Source organism: Mobula birostris, unplaced genomic scaffold (assembly GCF_030028105.1).
Source record: "Mobula birostris isolate sMobBir1 unplaced genomic scaffold, sMobBir1.hap1 scaffold_1289, whole genome shotgun sequence".
Classification (NCBI taxonomy): Eukaryota; Metazoa; Chordata; class Chondrichthyes; order Myliobatiformes; family Myliobatidae; genus Mobula; species Mobula birostris.
Genome location: NW_027274330.1, coordinates 82,787 through 110,029, shown reverse-complemented (window position 1 = coordinate 110,029; position 27,243 = coordinate 82,787). Strand labels below are relative to the sequence as shown.

At 43.0% G+C, this 27,243-nt stretch overlaps 1 protein-coding gene across 1 annotated transcript; it reads left to right on the top strand.

The window, feature by feature from the left end:
- Positions 1 to 26,986, top strand: LOC140192378 (very-long-chain 3-oxoacyl-CoA reductase-B-like). Its single transcript, XM_072250033.1, has 11 exons — positions 1 to 169; positions 4,341 to 4,387; positions 7,331 to 7,433; positions 10,106 to 10,216; positions 10,572 to 10,639; positions 12,082 to 12,126; positions 15,517 to 15,551; positions 16,346 to 16,427; positions 19,114 to 19,179; positions 22,598 to 22,747; positions 26,697 to 26,986. Exons 1-11 carry the CDS (start codon positions 1 to 3, stop codon positions 26,826 to 26,828), a joined length of 1,008 nt encoding a protein of 335 aa, XP_072106134.1. The 3' UTR covers positions 26,829 to 26,986.
- The last annotated feature ends 257 nt before the right edge of the window (positions 26,987 to 27,243 follow it).

The following is a 27,243-nucleotide window of genomic DNA, read 5'->3' as shown; positions in this document are numbered from 1 at the left end:
ATGTTTCTTTTCACAAACATTTTCGGGAATTCAGTCTTGGCGCTGATCGGGGCAATGACATGCCTCTATTATTTGGTGAAGTACACTTGGAAACTGCTGTTTGGCATCAGGATTTATATTCTCTCCAAATTTTGGAAGGTAGACCTGACATATTTTGGAGAATGGGCTGGTAAGATTGTGCTTTGGTTTTGCTGAAGTTCTGCTGCCGTCTCTTGAGAACGCTAGTTCTTTCCCGTGTCACAAAGTTGCAGATATAATCATTTGTAATTGTTTTGCGATGTTTGCCTACATATCTAATTTACAGTTATTTGCCCAACGCAAATGTAACCCAGGTTAATTAATCCCCCCAAAAATGTAATGTTAGAAAGGTCCACTTGTGGAGCGATGAAAACGAAGTTTACCGATTTTTTTTAGAAAAAGTGAAGTCGGGGGAAAAGCTGAGCGTGAACGAAGTGTGGCTGGCGCAGGCGCGGGGAAGCGAGATAACCGCAGCAAACTATTAGAAAATAAAGACATAAACTGTTAGAAGTGGAATTAATAGTGAGTATCTCTACCCTTCTTACTTGAAAACATCAGGATGAAATCCCTGGAGGAGAGACGATAGCGATAAAAGATCTGTTGAAGCTGCGGCTATAACAAGCAGCAACTATAAGGAGACAATATCGGCAGAGACGAGTGTCCAAGATCTCTACCGTGTCACCGGGAATTAGTTCTGTTAAATCATACCAAGGGATCCAGTCAGTTTTTGTTGTGTAAATGTTGTGAATCGACTTTCCGTGAATGAACCACTATTTCATCCAACGAACTAAGACATAAGATGGCGAGCCACCCAACATCGAAGAACTAGCCGGGATCGATATGTGTCAGGACATGGAGTGATTTAATACGGTTGGATGTAAAAGTTCATCTTCATTCGAAGGATCTGAATTTCATTTTCTGAAATAACTGATTATTTTGGCAAAGACCTTGACAAGTTACTAAATGATTTAATTTGTCTAAAAGTTGTAATGTTGGAGAATTGTGAAAGTTAAGCTGTATATATATATAATTTTTGAATTTGTTATTATACTGACTGAAACTGAAAACTGAAGCTGACTATAATACTTAAGAATAGGAATTCATCTGGTTTTCTAACTAACTAAGTAAAGAAAGGTTGGTCTGTATATATAATTTTTGAATTTGTGATTATACTGACTGGAACTGAAAACTGAAGCTAACTGTAATACTTAAGAATAGGAATTCATTTGGTTTTCTAACTAACTAAGGAAAGGTTGGTCTGCAAACCTTTAAAGAGGGAATAACACTAGATCTAATTAGTTAGAGATATTGGAGTAATAAAGGTTATTCTAATGAATCTTACTGATTGTATTTAAAGATGAATGTGGTAGATTTGAAACCTAAACTGAAGGTTAGAATTTTGAATTGTACTTACTCAAGTCAATAATTTGTATAGCTTTTCTTTTTGCAAACAAAACTTACCTCCAGGAGTGTGTGTTTTCTATTTACTGCCTCCTTCCTATACCCAGAGTTTCTGACCGCCGACTCGCACCTCGTGTAATTTGATTTTCTCATAAAGAGTATGGCGACCAGTTACACGAGATAAGACCAGCGCTACACAGCTGTTACTCACAGTTATCTAAAGCTTTTAATTGCATCACACTGATATGCTTGTACACCATCCTGTCTGATTTCCAGATAGTGGTCAGATGAGTGTTCATGCAAAGTGCAGGTTAGAAGAGATAGATACGGCCCTCCATTGATTGGGGTCGAGCATGGCTGCAGCGAGGTCCCCCTCTCCATGAATCTGATGAACTCAAAGGAATGGCAGAGGCCGATACAGTTTGGCACCAGCAATATGGCAGGAGTTGCCAGTCAGTGTTGAACTCAATGTAGGACTGCTTAGTGACTCCAACTCTGGATCTTTCCTCAGGGTTTACTCCCAAAGCCTTCCCCATGAGTGGGTATAGGCATAAGGCAGCCGAGATTTGAGACAAGAATTTTCCTTCTCCAAGATGAGCTGCCAACCATGGCTGACGAACCCCATCTGCCTGAAGCAACCGGGTTGAAGGTGCCAGTAACTCAGCTTTTCCCCTTCTCCTGTTAGTAGAAACAGTCCTACTGGGTTTAGTAGCTAAGCTACCTGTGAAGGCCAGGAGCCGGACTTGGTTGTTAGAGGCTATTTGAGATGTACGCCATTGGGGGCACTTAATAAGTAGTGGGAGCTTGTCCCCATTAACACCTTCAGCTATAACAATCTTAAGGAACCAGAACTAAATGACCGACACATATTTCCTATATTAAATACACCATGTGTGATATTTGCTTGTGTAATATTTCTTCTTCAAAAATTGGTTGTGCAAAGAACATTCTGCTTCCAAAGCACTGTGGGCATGCTATGTTGGCACCAGAATATGTGGTGACACTTGCAGGTATGGTGGTTTGTTAATGCAAATGACACATTTCACTGTATGTTTCAATAAATAAACCTAATGTTTGAATCTTAAAGTCAACTTTATTGGTAGTATGGCCGGTTGGTCAAGACACTGGATAAAGGTTCCAGTCTGCACCGAGGTGTGCATTTAAATGCTCCAGTGTGCGTCCCACCAGGGTGGAGATGTTACTTCCCATCCGCATAGACTATGGACTTCTGGTGAGGAAGCCAAGGATCCATTTGCAGAGGGAGGTACAGAGGCTCTGGTCATGGAGGTGTTTGATTAGAACTGCAGGAATGATTGTGTTAAACGCTGAGCTGATGTCAGTAAACAGCACCCTGACGTGAGCATTAGTAATTATCCAGGTGATCCAAGGGTGTGTGAAGAGCCAATGAGATCACAAGCTCTGTAGACCTATCGTGGCGACATGTAAATTTCAGTGGATCCAGGCAGGAACTGATTCCAGTCATAATCATCCTCTCAAACTTCATCACCGTAGATGTGAGTGCTGCTGGATGATAGTCGTTCAGGCAGTTCACTCTGCTTTTCTTGGGCTCTGGTATGATTGTTTCCCTTTTGAAGCAGGTGGGAACTTCCAACTTTAGCAATCAGAGAGTGAAAAAAATCTTTGAACATGTCCACCATTTGGTCAGCACAGGTTTTCAGAGCCTTAGCAGGTACTCCATTGGAGCCTGTCGCCTTGTGAGGGTTGACCCTCGTGAAATTGGCCTGACATTGGCATCTGAGACAGAGATCACAGGGTCACTGGGTGCTGCAGAAATCCTCATAGCTGCAGCTTTATTCCCCCTTTCAAGGCGGACATAGAAGGCATTGAGCTGATGTGGTAGTGAAGCATCGCTGCTCTTCATGATGTTGGGTTTTGCTTTGTAGGAAGGAATGGCCAGCAAACCCTGCCAGGATTGACGTGCATCTGATTCCATCTCCAACCTCAATCAGAATTGTTCTTTTGCTCTTGAGATACCCCTGCATAAGTCGTACCTGGCCTTCTTGAAAAGTCCGGCATCATCAGACTGAATGCCACTGATCTAGGTTTCAGCAGACCATGGATCTCTTGGTTCACTTATGGATTTTGATTCGGGTATGTGCAGTATATTCTTGTGGGCATAGTCATCCACACAGGTTCTAATGAAGTCAGTGACAACTGTGGCATATTCATTCATGGCAAGATGAATCTCTGAATACTGCCTCAAAGCAGTCCTGTAACGGTTCCTCCACCTCCTTTGTCCATACCTTCTTGGTCCTCTCTACCAGTGCTGCAGTCTTCAGTCTCTGCCTACACTCAGGAAGTGGAGGTAAAGTAAGTATCCTTGATGGTAGTTTGTCTGTAGTCCAGTGTGTTGGCTCCTCTGGTCCTACAGGTGATATGTTGGTGATAGTTATTTATGGATTTTTTCAAGCTGGCTTGGTTGAAATCTTTCAAAATGATGGGGAAGGCATCCACCGATTACTCACCCGTCCCTCTCAGCTCTTCATACTGCCCACATTCTCTCCGGACACTCAGTTCTGATGCACGGTGTCGAGAATGTTGACTATCCTTTTGCTTCTACAGAAGCTGCTTGACCTGCTAAGTTCATCCAGTGGCTGGTTTTGATTTCCATTAGTTTTTTATTGCTTTTCTAGTCATTCAACTTTGTTGCTCGTCTTTGCTGGTTTTGTAATAAAGTCTGTGACTTAGAACTCAGTTATTTAGAAGTGCATCAAGCAGTGTAAATTCCCTCACTCAGTCTCTTCACGGTATTGATTTGCTTTTCAAGTAACCGCTACAAGCCTAATGGTTATCTCCAATGTTCTATTTTTATGTCTTGTTTTTAATCAGAGTGCTTTGAGAAAGCATTTTTAAAAATGTGCTGTTTTCAGTAAAATACATCCTAAATCCTTTTTTTCTAGTTGTTACAGGTGCGACCAACGGGATTGGAAAAGCCTATGCTCACGAGGTAATGTCAATCTCCGATTCTGTCTGTCTTCATAAACTGATTCTGTAAAGGAGGTAGCTTCAACTTTCTTGGGACCATGTTAGATCTCCGGCAGAAGAAGGAAACGAATCCCAATAGCACTGCTCTTATAATTGAACCACTACAGAAATGCATTTTTATCTATATTTACATGTGTGATTTTGTTCACTGCAGACTCGTGCTTTCCAGTAGTCTCCCTCTTCCTTCTGATTAAACTTTATTGAACTCCAAATGCCATAGTTACCTCATCAGGTAACTGTAGAGAACAGCCCAGTGTGTGATGGAAGCATCCTATCCATTTCAACTACTGCTCCTGTACTTTCAGACTTGTACCAGCTCACTCAGGCAACACCACTATTTAAAGATTCTCATCCTTGTTTTCAGTCCTTCCAAGACCTCATCTATTCTATTTCTGTAACCTACACTGTTGTTTGTCTCCCTGAATTCCACCACCACTCTAGTTTTCCCAAGCCTTCAGTCTGGAACCCAATTGTAAACATATCTATCTTTGTTCCTTTCAGCTTGTCCTTAAAACTTATTTGTTTTACCTAGATTTTGGTGACCCATCTTAAATTATTTTTCCTATATTTTCATTACCAATTTTCATTCCTCCTTCGTTGTCATACCATGGTCACAATATACATCATCTACAAAGTCCACTGTGACAATTCATCAGTTCATTCATTATGTGCCGTGTCATTTGATGGTCTGTGGCCATGACTGTTCTTGGCAAATTTTTCAACAGAAGTGGTTTCTCATTGCCTTTTTCTAATGATGGCAGCCATTATCAATACTCCAGAGACTGTCTGCCTGGCGTCAGTGGTTGCATAACCAGGACTTGTGATATGCACCAGCTGCTCATATGACCTTCCATCGCCTGCTCCCTTGGCTTCACATGACCCTGATGGGAGGGGGTTAAGGAGGTACTACACTTTGACCTGCAGGGTAGTGGAGGAAGGAGCACCTTACACCTCTTTTGGTAGAGACGTATCTCCACACCATATTCACCAGTAACACCCTCTAAATCTGAGTCTTATCAGCTAGGACACGGGATTAATACCTGCTGTTTCCCCTTCAAATCACATATCACTTTGACTTAGAAATCTGTTGTACCTTTAAATACTAGTCTCGTGGCTGGAAGGGGAAAGCCAAGTTCAGTTCCCTTTCTTTCCCACAAGTAGACAATGATGGTGGCCCAAGTAATGTCCTGAGATCAGTTAAGCAACAGAAGAGGGAGATGGTTACTGCTGGTCCACCTCAGGGGAATATGATCAGAAACTGAAGTATCTTTCTTGCTAATTAAGATTTGTTAACAACACAGCTGCAAGCATCTTGAAAGAAAAAATCGAGGGCTATGTGGGAGGGAAGGGCTAGGATGAGAGGTGACTTAACAGAGGTGTACAAGATGATAAGTGGTATATATTGAGTAGACAGCCAGAGACTTTTCCCCAGGGCAGAAATGGCTAATACAAGGGAGCAGAGTTTTAAGTGATTTTTGAGGAAAGCATATGGGAGATGTCAGCTTAAGTTCTCTACACAGATAGTGATGGAACACCCTGCCAGGGTGGTGGCAGAGACAGATACATAGAGGCATTTAAGAAACTCGTAGGTAGGTACATGGATGGCAGAAAATCAGAGGGTTATATAGATGGAAGGGTTAGATTGATCTTTGAGTAGTTTAAGGGGTCAGCACAACATTGTGAGCTGAAGGGCCTGTACTATGCTGTACTGTGAGTTGTGATGTTCTATGTTCTATAACCATTCTCACTTTGCTGTGTTTTTTCCCAGAGACATTGTCCCGTCTTTAATGGGGAAAGTTGCTGTAGTCTCTGCTTCCTCTGCTCTGTTCTTTGCTTTTTGATTAAATGTCTGCTGTACCACGTACTGTTTACCGTGGCCTCTCTTTGATTCATTGGCAGATGCAGTGATGTTCATCTATCAATGTATTGTGTTGTCTTTTTACTTTACTCCAGTATCTTTGAGCTCTTTTCTCTGCTTAGAGTTTGAAGGGACATGGATGGCATCAGCAATCATTTACGGTCTATCCCTAGGATTAGTGGGTCTGAAATCATGTATGTATCCCAGGGTTTAGTCCCCTTTATGGGCATTAGATAGATTTTCATGATGTTGAGGTTAGTTAGCTTCATGGTTTTCTGTTAAGGATGCTGAGGCTTTGGAGTATCATGAGCAGTTTTGGCCCTTTGTCTAAGAAAGGATGTGCTAGCATTGGAGAGGGTCCAGAGGAGATTCACAAGAATGATCCTGGGAATGTAAGAGTTAAAACATGAGCATTTGCTGGAGTTTAGAAGAATGAAGAGGATTCTTTTTTTAAAGTGGACTGAATATTGAAAGGCCCGGTGGACGTAGAGCAGATGTTCCCAATAGCGGGAGAGTCTTGGACCAGAGGACACAAACTCAAAATAGAAAGATGTCCCATTAGAACAGTGATAAGGAGGAATTTATTTAGCCAGATGGTGGTGAATCTGTGGAATTCAGTGCCACTGATGACTCATTGGGTATATTTAAAGCAGAGGTTGATTGGTTCTTGATTAGTAAGGACGTCAAAGGTTACGTGGAGAAGGAAGGAGAATGAGGTTGAGTGGGATAACAAATCAGCCATGATGGTGGAGCAGACTCAAAGGACCAAATAGCTTAATTCTGCTCTTATGTCTTGTGGTGTTATAGTGTTGGTGAAATCTTGTGTTTATATAGTTAGAGAGTTCAATTCCTGCTTGCCACTATTGTTGTGATTCTAATTCATGTCTCTTGGTCAATCAGCTAGATTCCTGGATTCTAATCCAACAATTTAAACACATTGCTCCTCGTACCTTTTGGCATGTTTTCAGAGCAGTGATTAATGGCTTGGGCATTTGGTCTTTACCACAATATTGGATTAGTACAGTTCTTTCTTTTCCTGATTCCCAGCTGGCAAGAAGAGGCCTTAATATTGTGCTGATCAGCCGGTCACTGGAGAAGCTGAAAACCACAGCAGAAGAGATAGGTAAGAAACAAAATGATTTCCAAAGAGGTAGGTCATTCAGCCCTTCATGCCTGTCATAGATATTTGCTATTAAAATTTGGCATGACATCTAAAACGTTGAAAAGCCTCTATCGATGTGAGTGGAGGGTATATTGACCGGCTGCATCACAGCCTCTGTGGAAACATCCATGCCGTTGAAGGGAGAATCCCATTAAAAATGTAGCGGATATGTCCCAGTCCTCCCCTCCCCCCAACCACTGAGCATAATATGGTCCTTAGAAATTATTCCTCCTGTTTCACAAGAGACAGTCGTACAATCAACAGTTATGTGTTGATGAGCACAGGACACTTTACTGATACAGGGAAAACAAAAATTTTCTGTTCTTTTCTGGACCTTGTGCACTGTTCAAAATTGTACCTGGGTTTTCTGTGATTGGTGCCAGAATGTGTTTTTATGAATGACAGGTTTGGACAGAGTGTTTGGGAGGGGTGGAAGAAGTTGGGATAATGCTTGTCCGCCGTGTCCGATGATAACAGGAAATCTGCGCGGGAGAGTTTTTAAAGTAGAAAAGCTGTTGCACTGGGTTCCGCTCTCTGGACCTCAGAAGGCTGGGTCCAGTGGTTCGAACAAGTGTCACAAGCTGGGGTCTACCGTACCTGCTGTAGATGACCATGAAGTTTTCTGTGCCTTGTCATGCCCTATGTTCTCCATGGTATGTTGAAAAACTGCCTTCCTGGCTGCTGGATCTCAATGTGGACCTCATCTGCTCAGTCTGCAGGAGATGAGTTCACATGCTACGACAGGCATGTCCCTACCTCACTGAGGTATGAGGCCTGTGGGCTGCCCTCACCTGGTTTAGCTTTCCTGTTGAAGTGGTGGATCAGGGTGTGACTGCTGTTGTACGCAGACAGTTTCTTGGAGCCACAGGTTAGAGCTGAGAGTCCAGTGGGGACCAAATGCGAGTGAGCTGTCCCAGAATGGGCACGACAGGCTCCTTATACCCCTCCCTGGATGCCCCATATACCCCAAATAGGCCTCATAAATTGGGCTGAATGACATAGACGCATAAACCTTTGTTGGGGGATTGTGACTAATTATGAGCGCAGTGCTTTAGGACATTTACTGAGGATTTCTACAAACATATGAATGGGGGTGGGAGTGAGGAGGCAACTAGGTCACTTAAGCCTACTGCAACATTAATATCATGATTGAACTGATTATATCCTCAACTCAAAGTCAAAGCAAAATCTATTATCAATGTACGTATATGTTAACATACACTACCTTGAGATTCATTTCCTTGCAGGCTTTCAGAGAAAAAAATCAAGAAATACAATTGTATTTACAGAAAATATACATGAATAAAGACTGAGAAACCACTACTGTACAGAAGAAATCAAATTCCTCGAATAAAAATATACTGAGAAATTGAGTTTGTTCAAACAACGTATTCCCCTCTCCAGTAATAATATTTTAATCTCTTTTTATCTAGCATGTATCTATCTCTACCTTAAAAATATTAAAGCATCCTGTTTCCACCACCCTTGATTGAATTCCAAAGGCTCATGATACTCTTTGAGAGAGAAAAAAATTCCTCTCTCATCTTGTGACCACCCCCACCTTTTTTGGAAATGACAATGGTTCCAGGTTCTCCTACAGGAGGAATCCTCTGCTCTTCGACTCTGCCAAGATCCCCCAGAATATTATAAAGTCCCTCCTCACCCTCCTAATCTCCAGTGGATAATCCTGCTTTAGAAGACAATGTATCCACTCCAGGTATTTAGTTTAGTAAATAATAACTTCCAGGAATGTTCTTTGAATGTCCTGGATAGAGTAGATGTGGAGAGAGAATGTTTCCAGTTGTGGAAAAGTCTCAGGTCTGAAGGCACAACTTCAGAATAAAAGGATGTCTCTTTAGAACAGAGATGAAGAGGAATTTCTTTAGCCCAGGGGTTCCCAACCTGCCATGGACCCCTACCTTAACTAATGGACCCCAGGTTAGGAACCCTTGCTTTAGCCAGAGGGTGGTACATCTATGGAATTCAACGTCACAGATGGCTGTGGAAGCTAAGCCATTTGGTACAGTATATCTAAACTGGGGGTCAATAGGCTCTTGATTAGTAAGACTACGTAGAAGACAGAAGAATGGGGTTGAGAGGGATAATAAATCAGGTATGATTGAGTGATCAAATTCAGTTCCTATGTCTTATGATTCTAAAGTGGACTTTGCTACAAGGTGAGATAGGCCAGGGAAGTTGACTATGGAATAGGAGAAAATCAGGGAAGATTTAATGAATTGTAAAGGGTTCTGAACAGACAATGTCAGTCAATATTAATATAACGAGTGGCTATTACAAAGGAACTAGGTAAGTAGAGGAGCAGAATATATTTTACATAGTGAGTTATAATCTATCCCAGGGTTTTTTATGCCACTGAGCAATGCCATTAAGCAAGGTGCCTGTGGACCCAAGTTTAGGAACTCATGGGGTAGATTCTACCCCAAGAGAGGCAATAAACTAGAAATGAGTTGGATAAGTGATTGAAGAGATATCTTTCCAGGGGAAGCTGAGAAGAGTGAGACTAAATGGGTGGAACTACACTTTCAAAGATGCTGTGCAGACACAATGGCCTTCTACGTTGTATGATTGTACAAGAAGATGGAAGTGCATGGAGTGGAACTCTGTGGATTGATGCTTGTTTTTTTTGTGGGTAATTACAGAACAAAAACACGGCAAAAAGACCAAGATTATTCAGGCTGACTTCACCGCTGGAACTGACATCTACGTGCCTATTCAGGATGTACTGAATGACATGAACATTGGAATCCTTGGTAAATTTCTGGACTTTAAGCCCGCTTTTTCATTTCTACAGATGGCAGATAAAATGCATCCTCACAGCTATAAAACGAGGAGCAGCTCTTTTCCTGAGTTGTCAGTATTGTGTGATAAAGCAAGATAAAGAAATGTGAAAAAAAATCATAGGAAATATTTAAAAAATTAAAATATTGGTTTATCTGTTTTTAATTTATCTGTTTATTGTTTGTGTGCTATTTATGTATCTGATTTATTTATTTAAATTCATCATGATATTTGTTTAATATTTTACACTCTACTACTTCTAGAAAGCAATAAGCGTTACATTTGTCAGTGAAAAAGAAGTTCTAATTCTAATCTTCCTTGTTTCAGTGAACAACGTTGGGAAAACATATGATATACTTTCATGTTGTTTTCTGGATGTGCCAGATGTCAAAAAGGTATAGCACATTCAAGATTGTTTAATGGCATTCCCAGCACACAGTTATAAGGGAGAACAAAGTAATTGTTACTGCAGATCTAATACAGGGCAATAAAAAACCACAATAAGATAAAAAACACAATAAATATAGATACATAAGATAGCTTATACTGTACGCATAGGGAATGGATGGCTAGGTAGCATAGCAGTAGCACAATGCTTTACATTACCAGTGACCCAGGTTGAATTCCCACTGCTGCCTGCAAGCAGTTTGTACGTTTTCTCATGGTCATGCGGGTTTGCTCCCACGGTCCAAAGATGTAGTGGTTGGGAGGTTAATTGGCATATAAGTGTGAGGAAGATGGAGGGACATGGACATTGTGTAGTTAGGAGGGATTAGTGTTATTATAATTTGGTTTTTAGCTGGTCTGGCACAACATTGTGGGCCAAATGGCAGTTCGTGTGCTGTACTGTTCTATGAACTATGTGTTCCATTGCAAACTGTGCCATGATTAGGCGAGGGTTAAATCGAGGGTTGTTGAGTGGCTCAGTTTGAAGGTCTGGAAGGGCCTATTTTGCACTGTTATCTCAATAAAGAAATAAATTTCACATGTCTGTGGAATATGGGAAGAAACTGGAGCTCCTGGAGGAAACTACACAGTCAAATGGAAAGCTTGTATTAAAGGCATGGCTTACAGAAGAGAAAAGTGGGTCACATTGTTGAAGGATAGTAAGGCCTATTAAACAGCTGTTCCTGCCATGCATGAGACTTTCAAGTTCAATCCCCTGCAACACACACTAAATGCTGGAGGAACTCAGAAGGTCAGGTAGCATCTATGGAGGACAATAAACAGTCGACATTTCAGGTTGAGACCCTTCATCAGGACTGGAAAGGAAGGGGCAGAAGCCAGAGTAAGAAGATTGGTGGGGGGGGTGGGGGGAGGACCTCATTGTGGCAGTAGTGGAGGACCATGAACAGACATGAGAATGGGAATGGGGTGGAATTGAAATGCCATTCTCAAATGGGTGGCCACTGGTAAATCCCCTGTCTGCATTCACTTGGCTGGGCTAGTCTTTGGATATTGACCAGGTTTCCCACCCCAGATCAGTGTCTTATGAAGTACTGATGGACGTAATACATGTGAAGATCATGAACTGAACTGCCGATGCCTACACCGTAGTCTCAAGAGAAATCTGAAGAACAAGTACTCTGGGAGGAGTTCCCTGATTTAACAACAACCCAATAGGAGTCGGAGACTTTAAGGTGGAGTGGAGAGAGGAAAAATTCAAAAATGAAACTTGATTAAAACTCTATTGAGGCACATGCTTGAAAGAAAAATGGAGATCCATGTGGGTGGGAAGGGTTAGATTGATCTTGGTGTCGGCACAACATCATGGACTGAAGGGCCTGTACTGTGCTGTAATGTTCTATTTTCTAAATTAAATTTTTTAATATTTCAGGCAGTTACTGATATCATCTTCTGCAATGCCCTTTCTGTGCCAATGGTGAGTATCCCCATACTGAAGAACACAGTATTGATTAAAGAGGGTATTACCAAGTTCTTAGACCATAAGTCATAGGAGCAGGTATAGTCCACCTGGTCAATCGGATCTGCTGTGTCATTCCATCATGGCTGAGTTATTATTCCTCTCAACCCCATTCTCCTGCCTTCTCTCTGTAACCGCCGGCACCCTTACCCTCCACTTTAGAAATACCTGATATATAGCTAAATGTGGCAATGAATTCCACAGATTCACCACCCTCTGGCTCAAGAAATTGCTCCTCGCCTCTGTTCTAAAGAGATGTCCTTCTATTCTGAGGCAGTGCCCAATGGTGCTAAACTCTGTCACTGTAGGAAACATTTTCTACACATCCATTCTACAGTGCCTGTGAAAAGTATTCACCACTTCCCCCCGGTGAGTTTTCATGTTTTATTGTTTTACAGCATTGAATCTCAGTGGATTTACTTTGACTTTTTTTGGCACTGATCAACAGAAAAGGACTCTGTTGTGTCAAAGTGAAAAGAGATCTCTACGAAGTGATCTAAATTAATTCCAAACATAAAATACAAAATGATTGACTGCAGAAATATTCACCCCCTTTAATACAACATACCAAATCATCACTGGTGCAGCCAATTGGTTTTAGAAATTGCATAATTATTTAAGTGGAGATCTGATTTTGGAGACCTATGTGTAGTCAAGCTGTTTCAATTGATCGAAGTAAAATACACCTGTATCTGGAAGGTCCAACTACTGATGAGTCAGTATACAGCAAAAGCTACACCATGAAGACAAAAGAACACTCCAAGCAGTTCTGTAAAAATGTTATTGGAAAGCACAAGTCAGGAATTGGATACAAGAAAGTTTCCAAGTCACTGAATATCACAGTTAAGTCAATCATCAAGAAATGGAAAGAATATAGCATAGCTGTAAACATGCCTCGAGCAGGCTGTCCTCAAAAACTGAGCGACTGTGCAAGAAGGGGACCAGTGAGGGAGGCCACCAAGAAACCTATGAGAACTCTGGAGGAGTTACAAGCTTCAGTGGCGGAGATGGGAGAGACTGTGCATACAACAACTGTTGCCCGGGTGCTTCACCCGTCGCAGCTTTATGGGAGAGTGGCAAAGAGAAAGCCACTGTTGGAAAAAAAACTCACAAAACATCTCAGCTCAAGTTTGTCAGAAGTCAGCTGAAAGGAGATGCTATAGTCTGATGAAACCAAAATTGAGCTTTTTGCCCATCAGACTAAATGCTATGTTTGCTGTAAACTAAACACTGGACATTATCAAAAACACAGCATCCCTACCATGAAACATGCTGGTGGTTGCATCATGCTGTGGGGATGCTTCACTGCAGCAGGCCCTGTAAGGCTTATAAGGATAGAGGGTAAATTGAATGCAGCAAAATACAGGGACATCCTGATGCAAAAGAACTGTGACTTGGAGAAGATTTGTTTTCCAGCAAGACACTGACCCCAAGCATAAAGCCAAAGCTACACAGGAATGGCTTAAAAACAACAAAGTTAATGCCTTGGAGTGGCCAAGTCAGAGTCCAGACCTCAATCCAATTGAGAATTTGTGGCTGGACTTGCTGGACTTGAAAGGAGCTGTTTACTCATGATCCTCATGCAATCTGACAGAGTTTGAGCAGTTTTGTAAAGAAGAATGGGGAAAATTTCAGTGTCCAGATGTGCAAAGCTGATAGACACCTATCCACACAGAATCAAAGCTGTAATTGCTGCCAAAGGTGCATCTACCAAATACTGACTTGAAGAGGGTGAGTCATTCTGTGATCAATTAATTAATTGGTATTTAATAATTGTAATAAATTTAGAGCTCAGCGATTCAATGTTGTAAAACAATGAAACATGAAGACTTCCAAGGGAGGTGAATATTTTTTATAGGCACTGTATATATACTGTTCAATATTCAAAAATTTTCAGTGAGAATTCCACGCATTCTTCTAAACTCTAGTGAGTACAGGCCCAAAGACACCTCATACATTAACCCTTTCATTCCTGGGATAATTCTCGTGAACCACCTCTGAACCCTGTCCAATGTCAGCACATCTTTTTCTTTGATATGGGGCCAAAGCTGTGCACGTTAATCAGTGGTCTGGCCAATGCTTTATAAAGCATCAGCATCACATTTCTAGAAATGACAACTAACGCTGAATTTACATTAGTTTGTATGAATTCACCTTGCTGTGTTGCCAAATGAGATTGGAAAGCCTTTCAACTGTTTCAGAGCGGAAAGTTTATCAAATGAATCTGTGAAGCAGGTGATATGAGTTATGTGTCTGTGTGGCAAGAATGACAACGAAGTAGATGATTAAACATTTTACTGCGTCATGTTAGCATTTTTATACACTGGGCAATCTACAGTGTGGGAGCTATGAAACAGGCAATGAGACATTTCAACACTCTGCGCAGCCTGAGTAATCGTACACAGTGGGCAGCCTGAGTAATTGTACACCCTGGGCAGCCTGAGTAATTGTACACTCTGGGCAGCCTGAGTAATCGTACACACTGGGCAGCCTGAGTAATTGTACACAGTGGGCAGCCTGAGTAATTGTACACTCTGTGCAGCCTGAGTAATCGTACACTCTGTGCAGCCTGAGTAATCGTACACTCTGGGCAGCCTGAGTAATCGTACACTCTGGGCAGCCTGAGTAATCGTACACATTGGGCAGCCTGAGTAATTGTACACTCTGGGCAGCCTGAGTAATCGTACACACTGGGCAGCCTGAGTAATCGTACACATTGGGCAGCCTGAGTAATTGTACACATTGGGCAGCCTGAGTAATCGTACACTCTGGGCAGCCTGAGTAATCGTACACTCTGGGCAGCCTGAGTAATCGTACACATTGGGCAACCTGAGTAATCGTACACTCTGGGCAGCCTGAGTAATCGTACACATTGGGCAGCCTGTGTAATTGTACACAGTGGCCAGCCTGAGTAATTGTACACACTGGGCAGCCTGAGTAATCGTACACTCTGGGCAGCCTGACCAATCGTACACTCTGGGCAGCCTGAGTAATTGTACACTCTGGGCAACCTGAGTAATCGTACACACTGGGCAGCCTGAGCAATCGTACACTCTGGGCAGCCTGAGTAATTGCACACAGTGGGCAGCCTGAGTAATTGTACACTCTGGGAAACCTGCAGTTTGGGAGCTATGAACCAGACCTGTTGAGAAGTAAAAACGTTTGCACTCAAAAGCCTGTGCCAAAAGAGAGAACTCTCCAAACTTAGGAGGCCCAATGGATTAACCGCATGTTCACACAGCCACATGCGCTCCCATCACATTTTTCAATCGACCCCATACGGTTCAGAAATATTTTCCCTTCAGTAAATGTATTGTGCCTAACACGTCCCTCTTTCCTCTTTGATAGATGACTGCTGTTGTCCTGCCGCAAATGGTTGAAAGGTACAGTAGCAGCTTGTAATTTGGGAGGTTAGTGTTAATTATAATCAAGTGTAACTTTGGAGAGAGTAGGAGAGGCAGAGGTTGAGCGGACAGCTGAAATGGTAAAAGAGATTTTATTTGACATCTGTTTATTAAAAGCTAGCATAGTGCTTAGCGACACACATCAAAGTTGCTGGTGAACGCAGCAGGCCGGACAGCATCTCTAGGAAGAGGTACAGTCGACGTTTCGGGCCGAGACCCTAGAGATACTGCCTGGCCTGCTGCATTCACCAGCAACTTTGATGTGTGTTGCTTGAATTTCCAGCATCTGCAGAATTCCTCGTGTTTACATCGTGCTTAGCAAAATTGCTTTACAGCGCCGGATGTATGATCAGGGTTCGGGTCCTGCCACTGTCTGGAAGGAGTTTGTATACTCTCCACACAATTATGTGGGTTTCCTCCAAGTGCTCTGGTTTCCTACCACATTCCAAACATGTAGGGATTAGGATGAATAAGTCGTGGGCATGTTACATTGGCGCTGGAAGTGCAGCGATACTTGCGGTTGGCTACAGCACATCCTCGATTTGATGAAAGATGAATCATTTTACTTATGGTTTGTGCAGTTACAGCAGAACAGCACAGAGCAAAAATATCACCATTACATGTTAAACTCACACCTCTGTCCTATCTCATATTTTACCTTGAGTTGTTTTTCCCAAATCTTTACGTTCTTGATGATCTCTGCCTTGGAAGTAAAATGATTTCAGTCGTTCTCCCTGTTCTAATGTTTGGTGTTTTGTTTTGAAACTTGCCAGGAAGAAAGGGGTCATTATCAACATTTCTTCAGAAGCTGGAGCTTTTCCACATCCAATGCTTACCATGTATTCAGCGACTAAGGTAAGCATTTATCATAGGCTAGCTGACTGGATAAGTAGTGCTCTCACCTCTGAAGCTTTGACACAACATGACAGTACAGGAAACACACATCAAAGTTGCTGGTGAACGCAGCAGGCCAGGCAGCATCTCTAGGAAGAGATACAGTCAACATTTCAGGCCGAGACCCCTTGTCAGGACTAACTGAAGGAAGAGCTAGTAAGAGTTTTGAAAGTGGGAGGGGGAGGGGAAGATCCAAAATGATAGGAGGAGACAGGAGGGGGAGGGATAGAGCCAAGAGCTGGATAGGTGATTTGCAAAAGGGATATGAGAGGATCATGGGACAGGAGGCCCAGGGAGAAGGAAAAGGGGGAGGAGGGGAGAAAACCCAGAGGATGGGGAAGGGGTATAGTCAGAGGGACTGAGGGAGAAAAAGGAGAGTGAGAGAAAGAGTGTGTGTATATAAATAACGGATGGGATACGAGGGGGAGGTGGGGCATTAGCGGAAGTTAGAGAAGTCAATGTTCAAGCCATCAGGTTGGAGGCTACCCAGACGGAATATAAGGTGTTGTTCCTCCAACCTGAGTGTGGCTTCACCTTTACAGTAGAGGAGGCCGTGGATGGACATGTCAGAATGGGAATGGGATGTGAAATTAAAATGTGTGCCCACTAGGAGATCCTGCTTTCTTTGGCGGACAGAGTGTAGGTGTTCAGCAAAACGATCTCCCAGTCTGCGTCGGGTCTCGCCAATATATAGAAGGCCACATCAGGAGCACCGGATGCAGTATATCACCCCAGCCGACTCACAGGTGAAGTGTCGCCTCACCTGGAAGGACTGTCTGGGGCCCTGAATGGTGGTAAGGGAGGAAGTGTAATGGCATGTGTAGCACTTGTTCCGCTTACAAGGGTAAGTGCCAGGAGGGAGATCAGTGGGGAGGGATGGGGCGGACGAATGGACAAGGGAGTCACATAGGGAGCGATCCTTGCGGAAAGCGGGGGGGGGGGGAGGGAAAGATGTGCTTAGTGGTGGGATCCTGTTGGAGGTGGCGGAAGTTACGGAGAATAATATGTTGGACCCGGAGGCTGGTGGGGTGGTAGGTGAGGACCAGGGGGAACCCTATTCCTAGTGGGGTGGCGCGAGGATGGAGTGAGAGCAGATGTGTGTGAAATGGGGGAGATGCATTTGAGAGCAGAGTGGTTGGTGAAGGAAGGGAAGCCCCCTTCTTTAAAAATGGAGGGCATCTCCCTCGTCCTGCAATGAAAAGCCTCATCCTGAGAGCAGATGCAGCGGAGATGGAGGAATTACGAGAAGGGGATGGCATTTTTGCAAGAGATAGGGTGAGAAGAGGATTAGTCCAGATAGCTGTGAGAGTCAGTAGGCTCCTGCCCCACTGAACTCGTTTCTGCATACCTCGACACGGTTTTAACTTTCCGCAGGGATCGCTCCCTACGCGACTCCCTTGTCCATTCGTACCCCCCATCCCTCCCCACCAATCTCCCTCCTGGCACCTATCCTTGTAAGCAGAACAAGTGCAAGTCCTTACACTTCCTCCCTCACTACCATTTAGGGCCCCAGACAGTCCTTCCAGGTCAGACGACACTTCACCTGTGAGTCGGCTGGGGTGATATACTGTGTCCGGTGCTCCTGATGTGGCCTCCTATATATTGGCGAGACCCGGTGCAGACGGGAGATCGTTTCGCTGAACACCTATGTTCTGTCTGCCAGAGAAAGCGGGATCTCCCAGTGGCCACATATTTTAATTCCATGTCCCATTCCCATTCTGATATGTCTATCCATGGCCTCCTCTACTGTAAAGATGAGTGGTGGTCTGTTCTCATTCCATCCTCCCGCTGCCCCACTAGGAATTTCATTCCCCTTGTCCTCACCTACCACCTGACCAGCCTCCGGGTCCAACATATAATTCTCCGTAACTTCTGTCTTCTATCAGTTCGGATCTCCTCCTCCCCCTCTCAAATCTCTTACTAGCTTTTCTTTCAGTTAGTCCTGATGAAGTGTCTCGGCCCGAGAGGTCGACTTTACCTCTTCCTGGAGATGTTGCCTGAGCTGCTGTGTTCACCAGCAACTTTTATGTGTGTTGCTTGAAATTCCAGCATCTGCAGATTTCCTCGTGTTCAGGTTTTATGCGTACTTTTCACTTAACTGCTGATTAATGTTTATCCCTGCAGTCCATCGTCACTGGTATCATTCTGATGGATTTCTCTGTTACCTGCTCAATACTAAGATTTACAAAGTAGACCTAAGGTCTGCAGATGGTAGACAGAGGCAGGGATTGAACCCGTCACTGGCAGTGTAAAGTGTAATATTATTTTATGTGCTGCATTTGATACATGTACTGCTTATTGCACCTATGTCCCAGTGGGATATTGCTTCATTTATCTGTGTACATGTGGATAGTTGAATACTGATAAACTCCAACTCTTTACACATGTACTGCAACAAACCCTGCCCAGGCTCAAAAACCCGACATTCTCTTCTGCACCCCACTTCACATATTCTGACCTCTCAGCACAGTCATCTTTCATCCCTGCCCTCACCAGCTGTAACCTGTCTGACTATCACGTACCTGCAATGACTCATTCCTTTTATTTGATGACCCCAAACTGGGGATTGGGTATCAACCAGTGAATGAGTTTGAACTTTTTGAATCTTGTTCGGTGGTCTTCAATTAAGGATCTTCACCTTTCACAGGTCTTCATTGACTTCTTCTCTCGAGCACTGAATGTGGAATACAAATCACAGGGAATTATCACACAGGTATGGAAAAACAAATGAATAGCATTGTTCCTTCTTACTGAAGTACATATATTATTTTTATTTAAACTTGGCAACCACTTTGTGAGGTACACCTGTTTGTTATGCAGATATCTAAGCAGCCAATCATGTGGCAGCAACTCAGTGCATAAAAGCATGCAGACATGGTCAAGAGGTTCACTTGTTCGGACCAAACACCAGAATGGGGAAGAAATGTGATCTAAGTGACAATCTTTAATGATTGTTGGTGCCAGATAGGGTAGTTTGAGTATCTCAGAAATTGCTGATGTCCTGGGATTTTCATGCACATGTCCCTGGAGATTACAGAGAATGGTGCAAAGAATAAAAATCATCTAATGGGTGGGAGATCTGTGGGCAGAAACAGCTTGTTAATGAAAGAGGTCAGAGTTAAATGGCCTGACTGGTTCATGTGACAGGAAGAGTAATTCTGGTGTGCAGAAGAATATCTCCGAATGCACATGTTGAACCTTGAAGTGGACGGGCTACAGCAGCAGAAGACCCCCTTTATTAGGTACAGGATTTACATTCCAGAACTTTGGAAGAAACTCAGCAATACATTCATGATGAGGTGTTAGGGAAGGATGAGCATATAAACATTACCCCCCGCTTCATCAGCCAGTGGAGCTGCGAAACTGGGGCAGGAATGTTTACTGTCAGGATTCCCAGAGGTTAAGAAGGAATGTTGCTAAACTTCCTATCAGTGGTCTGGACAAAGGAGGATCATTCCTGGGACTGGAATTGTTCACACTATACACTTCCAACTATTATTAATGTTTTCATAAATCACTCTTACTAAGCCATTCTGCTGTTTCCTACTTTTGAACTCAACCCAAATTGACTCTAATTCGATCTCACAATATGTCAAGCAAAATTAAGTTTTCACACTTCCCATGATATTTGCCCTATGTATAATCCTTGTTTTGGATATCTCTACCAAATCTGCCCTCTTACTCCTACTCTCCTATTCAACCCCACCCTATAACTCAGGTCCATAAATCCCGTCAACATCTTTGTAATGTTGAAGTGTTGGGTTAGTTTGTGGCTTTCAAGCCCCATGCTAGACTCTCACTGGTGCCATCTTACCTGTGAAACTTTAAAGCAGGAGGTCCAACCTGGGGTCCATGGAGATCTCTGTTAATGATAGGGGCTCAAGGCATAAAAAAAGTTCAGAACCCCGCTTAAGAGCAATTTTCACAACCGGGCAGACTGTTTCTGGGCATGGTCTGGTAGCCAGCTCAGTATTTCCAGTTCTTCTGTTTTTATTTCAGATTTCTTATACCTGTTCCTCTTTGATTTTTGGAAAGACCATGAGGTCATAAGACATAAGAGCAGAATTAGGCCATTTATCCCATTGATTCTGTTCTGCTATTTCATCATGCTGATTTGTTATCCCTCTCAAACCCATTTTCCTGCCTTCTCTCTATTACTTTTGACTTCCTTACAATATCAAGAACCTATCAACCTCCACTTTAAATATACCCAATGACTTGGCCCTCACAGCCGTATGTGGCCATGGATTCCACGAATTTACCACCCTCTGGCTAAAGAAAACCCTCATCATCTCTGCTCTAAAGGGATGTTCTTCAATTCTGAGCCATGCCCGCTGGTTATGGATTCCCCCGCTGTTAGAAATATACCCTCCATGTCCACTCATTTCATTGGCTCTTCACTCAACCTGGAACACCTGGATGATAAAGATGCATACATCAGGATGCTCGTCATTGATTAGAGCTCAGCATTCAATACTATCATCCCCTCAGAACTAATCAAAAAGCTTCAAGAGCTTGGTCTCAATAACTCTCTGTGCAACTGAATACTTGATTTCCGCACTTGCAAACCCCAGTTAGTTTGGATTGGCAAAAGCATCTACTCCATCATTTCCATGAGCACAGGTGCACCACATGTCTGTGTGCTTAGCCCCTGCTCTGTTTGCTTTCTATTTATGACTGAGTGGCTAAGCACAGCTCCAATGCCATATTTAACTTTGCTGATGACACCACTGTCACTGGCTGAATCAAAGGTGATGATGAATCACCTGGCTGAAAATCTGACTGGGTAGTATCACGATAATAACCCATCACTCAATGTCAGCCAGACCAAGGAGTTGATTATTGACTTCAGAAAGAGGAAACTGAAGGGCCATGAACCATTCCTCACTGGGGGATTAGAGGTGGAGAGGGTCAGCAACTTCAAATTCCTCAATGTTATCACTTCAGAGGTTCTCTCCTGGCTCCAGACTTTAAGTGACAGTACGAGTAAGCATGGCAGTACCTCCACTTTATTGGAAGTTTGTGAAGGTTCGGCATGTCATCTAAAACTTTGTAAACCTCTGCAGATGTGCAGTGGACAGTATATTGTCCGGCTGCGTCATGGCCTGGTGTGGGAACACCAATGGCCTTGCACAGAAAATAATGGATAGGACCCAGTACATCACGGTTAAAACCCTCCCCACTATTGAGTACATCTACATGGAGCACTGTCACAAGAAAACATCATCCATCATCAGGGATCCCACCACCCAGGCCATGTTCTCGTCTCACTGCTACCATTAGGAAGAAGGCACAGGAGACTCAGGCCTCACCACCAGGTTCAGGAACAGTTATTACCCCTCAATCATCAGGCTCTTCAACAGAAGGGATAATTTCACTTGCCCATCACTGAACTGTTCCCACAACCTATGGACTCACTTTCAAGTATTCTTCATCTCATGTTCTCAATATTGATTGCTTATTTATTTATTACTATTATCATCAGATTTTTCTTTTGTCTTTGCACAGTTTGTTGCATTTTGTACACTGGTTGTTTGTCCATTCTGTTGGGTGCAGTCTTTCATTGATTCTATTGGGTTTCTCTGATTTCCTGTGTATGCCTGCAAGAAAATCATACTCAGTTTTGTATATGGTGAGATTTGAGTACTTTGATAATAAATTTGCTTTGAACTTTGAACTCTATCTAGGTCTTCCAGTATTCGACATCTCAATTTGGGAAGCAGATTAACGGGCTGTATTGTGGGACTTGGCTCACCTATTCTTGTCATTCAACAAGGACTAATCTCCAGAAGTTATTTGTTCTTACTTGGCCGTGACCAAGAACATTAGACCATATGCTCTCTGATATATTTAATATTCAGGTGCTCCACTTTCCTCCCATACTCTAAAAAGATTTCCAGGTTAAGGTTAGTAACTTGTGGGCACGTTGTGAAGCACGGTGACAACTGCAGGCTGTGCAGCATAACGCTCAGCGATCTGATTTGACACAAGTGATGCATTTCAGTATATGCTTCGATGTACATGTGACAAATAAGATAATGTTTATCTATTGTTATTTTCAACTGTATAAGAAACATACATTGGCAATTTAAAAATCATGCAACACCACTGAAATAAATTTTGTTTTCCAGTGTGTAATGCCTCTGTTGGTTTCCACCCATTTAACACATGACATGGATACTAATCTATTGGTGAGGCAGGCAGATGACTACGTCCAAGAAGCATTGAACACTGTTGGAATAACAGATCAGACAAGAGGATGCATCTCCCATGCACTTCAGGTAAGTGTCAAAGAATGTGGTGGAATGCTGGACCATTACTATGGCTTGGAGTCAAATTGAACATGGCAAATGAACTCCTATATTCTGTATTAACTGGAATAAATCTTAAGGTGCTCAGTGACCACCCTCACACCCCCTGCCCCCAGTTGAGTGTAGAAACTCTATGTGGGGAATGAACACAACACACATCTTTTCAGCTGACTGTCTGGACACTTCATGTGAAAGGTGAACACCTAGTGAATAAAGGATTAGACTTGGTCACGTCAACTGTAGTCACATATACTTCACCATAACACACACAAAAACAAGCTGGAGGAACTCAGCAGGCCAGGCAGAGTCCCTTCTTGGCCTGAAACATCGACTGTTTACTCTTTTCCATAGATGCCACCTGGCGTGCTGAGTTCCTCCAGTATTTTGTTGCTTGGATTTCCTGCATTTGCAGATTTTCTCTTGTTTGTGGTTATACTTCACTGTGCCGAGATTCATATTTAAATTCTTTTATTTATCACGTACAACAGAACATTCAGTGGAATGTGTTGTTTGTGTTAGCACTGAACATGACCTAGGGAAGTGCTGGGGGCAGCCCACAAGTGTCACCAGACATTCTGGCGCCAACGTAGCATACCCACAATGTTCTGCAGAACAACACAAGCAACAACAATAACAGCAACAATAAACCCCCTTCCTCCCTCCCAGCCACCCATGCACAGACACAATCCTCCATGATACTGTGCACTATGAGTATACGATGTTGAGGAAGAGGCAGTAGAGCAGGACCCTCAAGGTAGTAATCCCTGGATTACTCCCAGTACCACATGCTAGTCAGGGCAGGAATAGGATGATAGTGCAGATGAATGAGTGGCTGACAGAATGGTGCAGGGGGCAGGGTTTCAGAATTCTGGTTCATTGGGATCCCTTCTGGGAAAGGTATGTCCTGTACAAAAAGGACAGATTACATCTGACCCTGAGGGGGACCAATGTTCTATGACAATGAATTCCACAGATTCACCACCATCTGGCTAAATAAATTCCTCCTCATCTCCGTTCTAAAAGAGTGTCCTTTTCGTTCTGAGCTGTGTTCCCTGGTCCTAGACAGTCTCACTAGTGGAAACATCTTCTCCACATCCATTCCATCTTGGCCTTTCAACAGAACAGTACAATACAGGAACAGGCTCTTTGGCCCACAATGTTTACTGATCCAGCTAAAAAGGAAATTGAAAAAGAACAAATTCATCCCTCCCACCTACACAACATCCATATCCCTCCATCTTCCTTACAGCGGACTGAAAAGCTTGAGCATACAGACATTAAGAAAGAGGATGTGCTGGAGGTTTTGGAAAGCATCAAGTTGGATAAGTCACCGGGACCAGACAAGATGTACCCCAGGCAACTGTGGGAAGCGAGGGAGGAGATTGCTGAGCCTCTGGCAATGATCTTTGTATCATCAGTGGGGATGGGAGAGGTTCTGGGAGACTGGAGGGTTTCAGATTGGAGGTTATTCAAGAAAGGGAGCGGAGATAGTCCTGGAAATTATAGACCAGTGAGTCTTACTTCAGTGGTTGGTAAGTTGATGGAGAAGATCCTGAGATGCAGGATTTAAGAACATTTGGAGAGGCATAATATGAATAAGAATAGTCAGCATAGTTTTGTCAAAGGCGGGTCATGCCTTACAAGCCTGACTGAATTTTTTGAGGATCTGACTAAACACATTGATGAAGGTAGAGCAGTAGATGTAGTTTATATTGATTTCAGCAAGGCATTTGATAATGTTACCCCATGCAAGGCTTATTGAGAAAGTTAGGAGGCATGGAATCTAAGGGGACCTTGCTTTGTGTATTCAGAATTGGCTTGCCCACAGAGGGCAAAGAGTGGTTGTAGTCCGGTCATATTCTGCATGGAGGTCGGTGACCAGTGGTGTGCTTCAGGGATCTGTTCTGGGACCCCTTCTCTTCATGATTTTTATAAATGACCAAGATGAGGAAGTGGTGGGATGGTTAGTAAATTTGTCGATGACACAAGGGTTGGGGGTGTTGTGGATAGTGCGGAGGGCTGTCACAGGTTACAGTGGGACATCAATAAGATGCAAAACTGATAGCAGAATATAGTATTAATGGCAAGATTCTTGGCAGTGTGGAGGATCAGAAGGATCTTGGGATCTGAGTCCAAAGGACACTCAAATCTGCTACGCAGGTTGACTGTGTGTTTAAGAAAGTATACAGTGTATTGGCCTTCATCAACTATGGGATTGAGTTTAAGAGCTGAGAGGAAATGTTACAGCTATATAGGACCCTGGTCAGACCCCACTTGGAGTACTGTTCTCTGTTCTGGTCGCCTCACTACAGGAAGAATTTGGAAACTATAGAAAGGGTGCAGAGGAGATTTACAAGGATGTTGCCTGGATTGGGGAGCATGCCTTATGAGAATAGGTTGAGTGAACTCAGCCTTTTCTCTTTGGAGTGATGGAGGATGAGAGGTGACCAGATAGAGGTGTATAAAATGATGAGAGGCATTGATTGTATGGATCGTCAGAAGCTTTTCCCCAGGGCTGAAATGGCCAACATGAGAGGGCACAGTTTTAAGGTGCTTAGATGTAGGTACAGAAGAGATATCAGGGTTAAGTTCTTTATGCAGAGAGTGGTGAGTGCATGGAAAGGGCTCCCAGCAACAGTGGTGGAGGTGGATAGAATAGGGTCTTTTAAGAGACTCTTGGATAGGTACATGGAGCTTAGAAAAACAGAGCGTTATGGGTAACCCTAGGTAATTTCTAAAGGAAATACATGTTTGGCACAGCACTGTGAGCTGAAGGGCCTGTATTGTGCTGTAGGTTTTTTATGTTTCTATTCATGTGCCTATCGAAATGTCTTTTAAAAGCTGCTAATGCATTTGCCTCTACTACCATACCAGGCAGCACATTCTGGGCATCAACCACCCTCTGAGTAAAAAGAAAACTTATCCCTTACATCCTCTTTGAACCTATTCTCCTCACCTTTAATATTCGATAGGTTTCAATGAGATCCCTCTCATTCTTCTAAACTCCATCGAGTACAGTCCCAGAGCCATCAAACGCTCCTCATGTTAACCCTCTCATTCCTGGGATTATTCTCATGAACTTCTGTGACCTTCTCCAATGCCTGCACTTCCTTTCTTAGATAAAGAGCCCAAGAGGGCACTGCGAGTGCACTCTGACCAATGCCTTATAAAGCCTCAGCATTACATTCTAGTCCCCCAAAATTAGTGCTACCATTGCATTTGCCTTCCTTACAAGTGACTAGACCTTTCAAAATTTTATCTTGGCCTGAAACTATTTTGTGGGTTTCCATGGAATTCCCCCCTCATCCTTCTGAATTCTGAATCACACTTCAACTTTGCAAAGAAACTGCAGAACTATAAAAGCAAATGTTAATAAAACTTCACAAAACAGGTAAGTATACAAACATAAGCAAGTTTAAAGAAAGCTAAAGCCACAGGAAAGAGCACACTAAAAACAACAGTCTGTGTTGTTTGGCTGAGAAGATTTGCTGCTGGTCAGAGTAATCCACTCAGTGACCATTTTATTAGGTGCAGGAGAGGAGCCCAGTACGGTCTTCTGCTGTAGCCCATCCACTCCGTTCTATATTGCACCATTCTATATAAACTCTAGAGAATGAAAATCCCAGGAGATCAGCAGTTTCCGAGATACCCAATCACTCTGTCCAATCATTCCACAGTCAAGGTGACATAGACCAATATTTTGATGTTTGGTCTGAACAACAGCCGAACCTCTTGACCATGCCTACATGCTTTTAAGCACTGAATTGCTGCCACATGATAGGCTGGTTAGATATTTGCATTAACAAGCAGGTGTACAGGTGTACTTAATGAAGTAGCCACTGAGTGTACCTGCAATAGTTAAAATAAATTAGGTGCTGAATTATTCTGACAAAACTTTTTCTCCTATCTGTTTCTCCAGCATTGGTTTATTGATAGTTTGTTTCCGGGTCGTTACCGACTCTCCCAGTTTGGATTAAATGTTATGAAGAAATTGACTGAGAAAAGAAAGACATGGTTGGAGAAACAGAAGAAGAAGAGCAAAATAAATTAGTTGCATCACAGTGGTTAGAGGAAATACCTCTATTATTTGTCTGATGTTATATTATTGGCTGGTTCTTTTGACATCTGTTGTTAATTCAAGAAGATACATTATCCATGTAGTTGAAACAGCGACACCGAGATTAAAAAAATAAACTGTGACCTGATTGAAAGAGCACTCGGCTGTTGTCTCCCACACAATCACTGACCTTATTAGCTCTGGGGATCTCCTATGCACTGCCACCAACTTCCCAGTTCCCATACCCCACACCTCCTCTTTATACCTCCTACCCAAGATACACAACCCGCTTGTCCAGTAGACCCATTTTTTCCAGCTTGTTCCTGCCACATTGATCTCATATCTGCACACCTCAACTCTGTCTTATCAACCATAGTTGAATCCCTTCCTACCTACATCCATGACACTT

Bases quoted from the DNA above. Each gene is read 5' to 3' on its own strand.
- LOC140192378 (XM_072250033.1), top strand. From the start codon at position 1: ATGTTTCTTTTCACAAACATTTTCGGGAATTCAGTCTTGGCGCTGATC. The intron at 7,434-10,105 runs GTAGGTCATTCA...GGGTAATTACAG, and splicing joins ACAAAATGATTTCCAAAGAG to AACAAAAACACGGCAAAAAG. The intron at 10,640-12,081 runs GTATAGCACATT...TTAATATTTCAG, and splicing joins ATGTGCCAGATGTCAAAAAG to GCAGTTACTGATATCATCTT.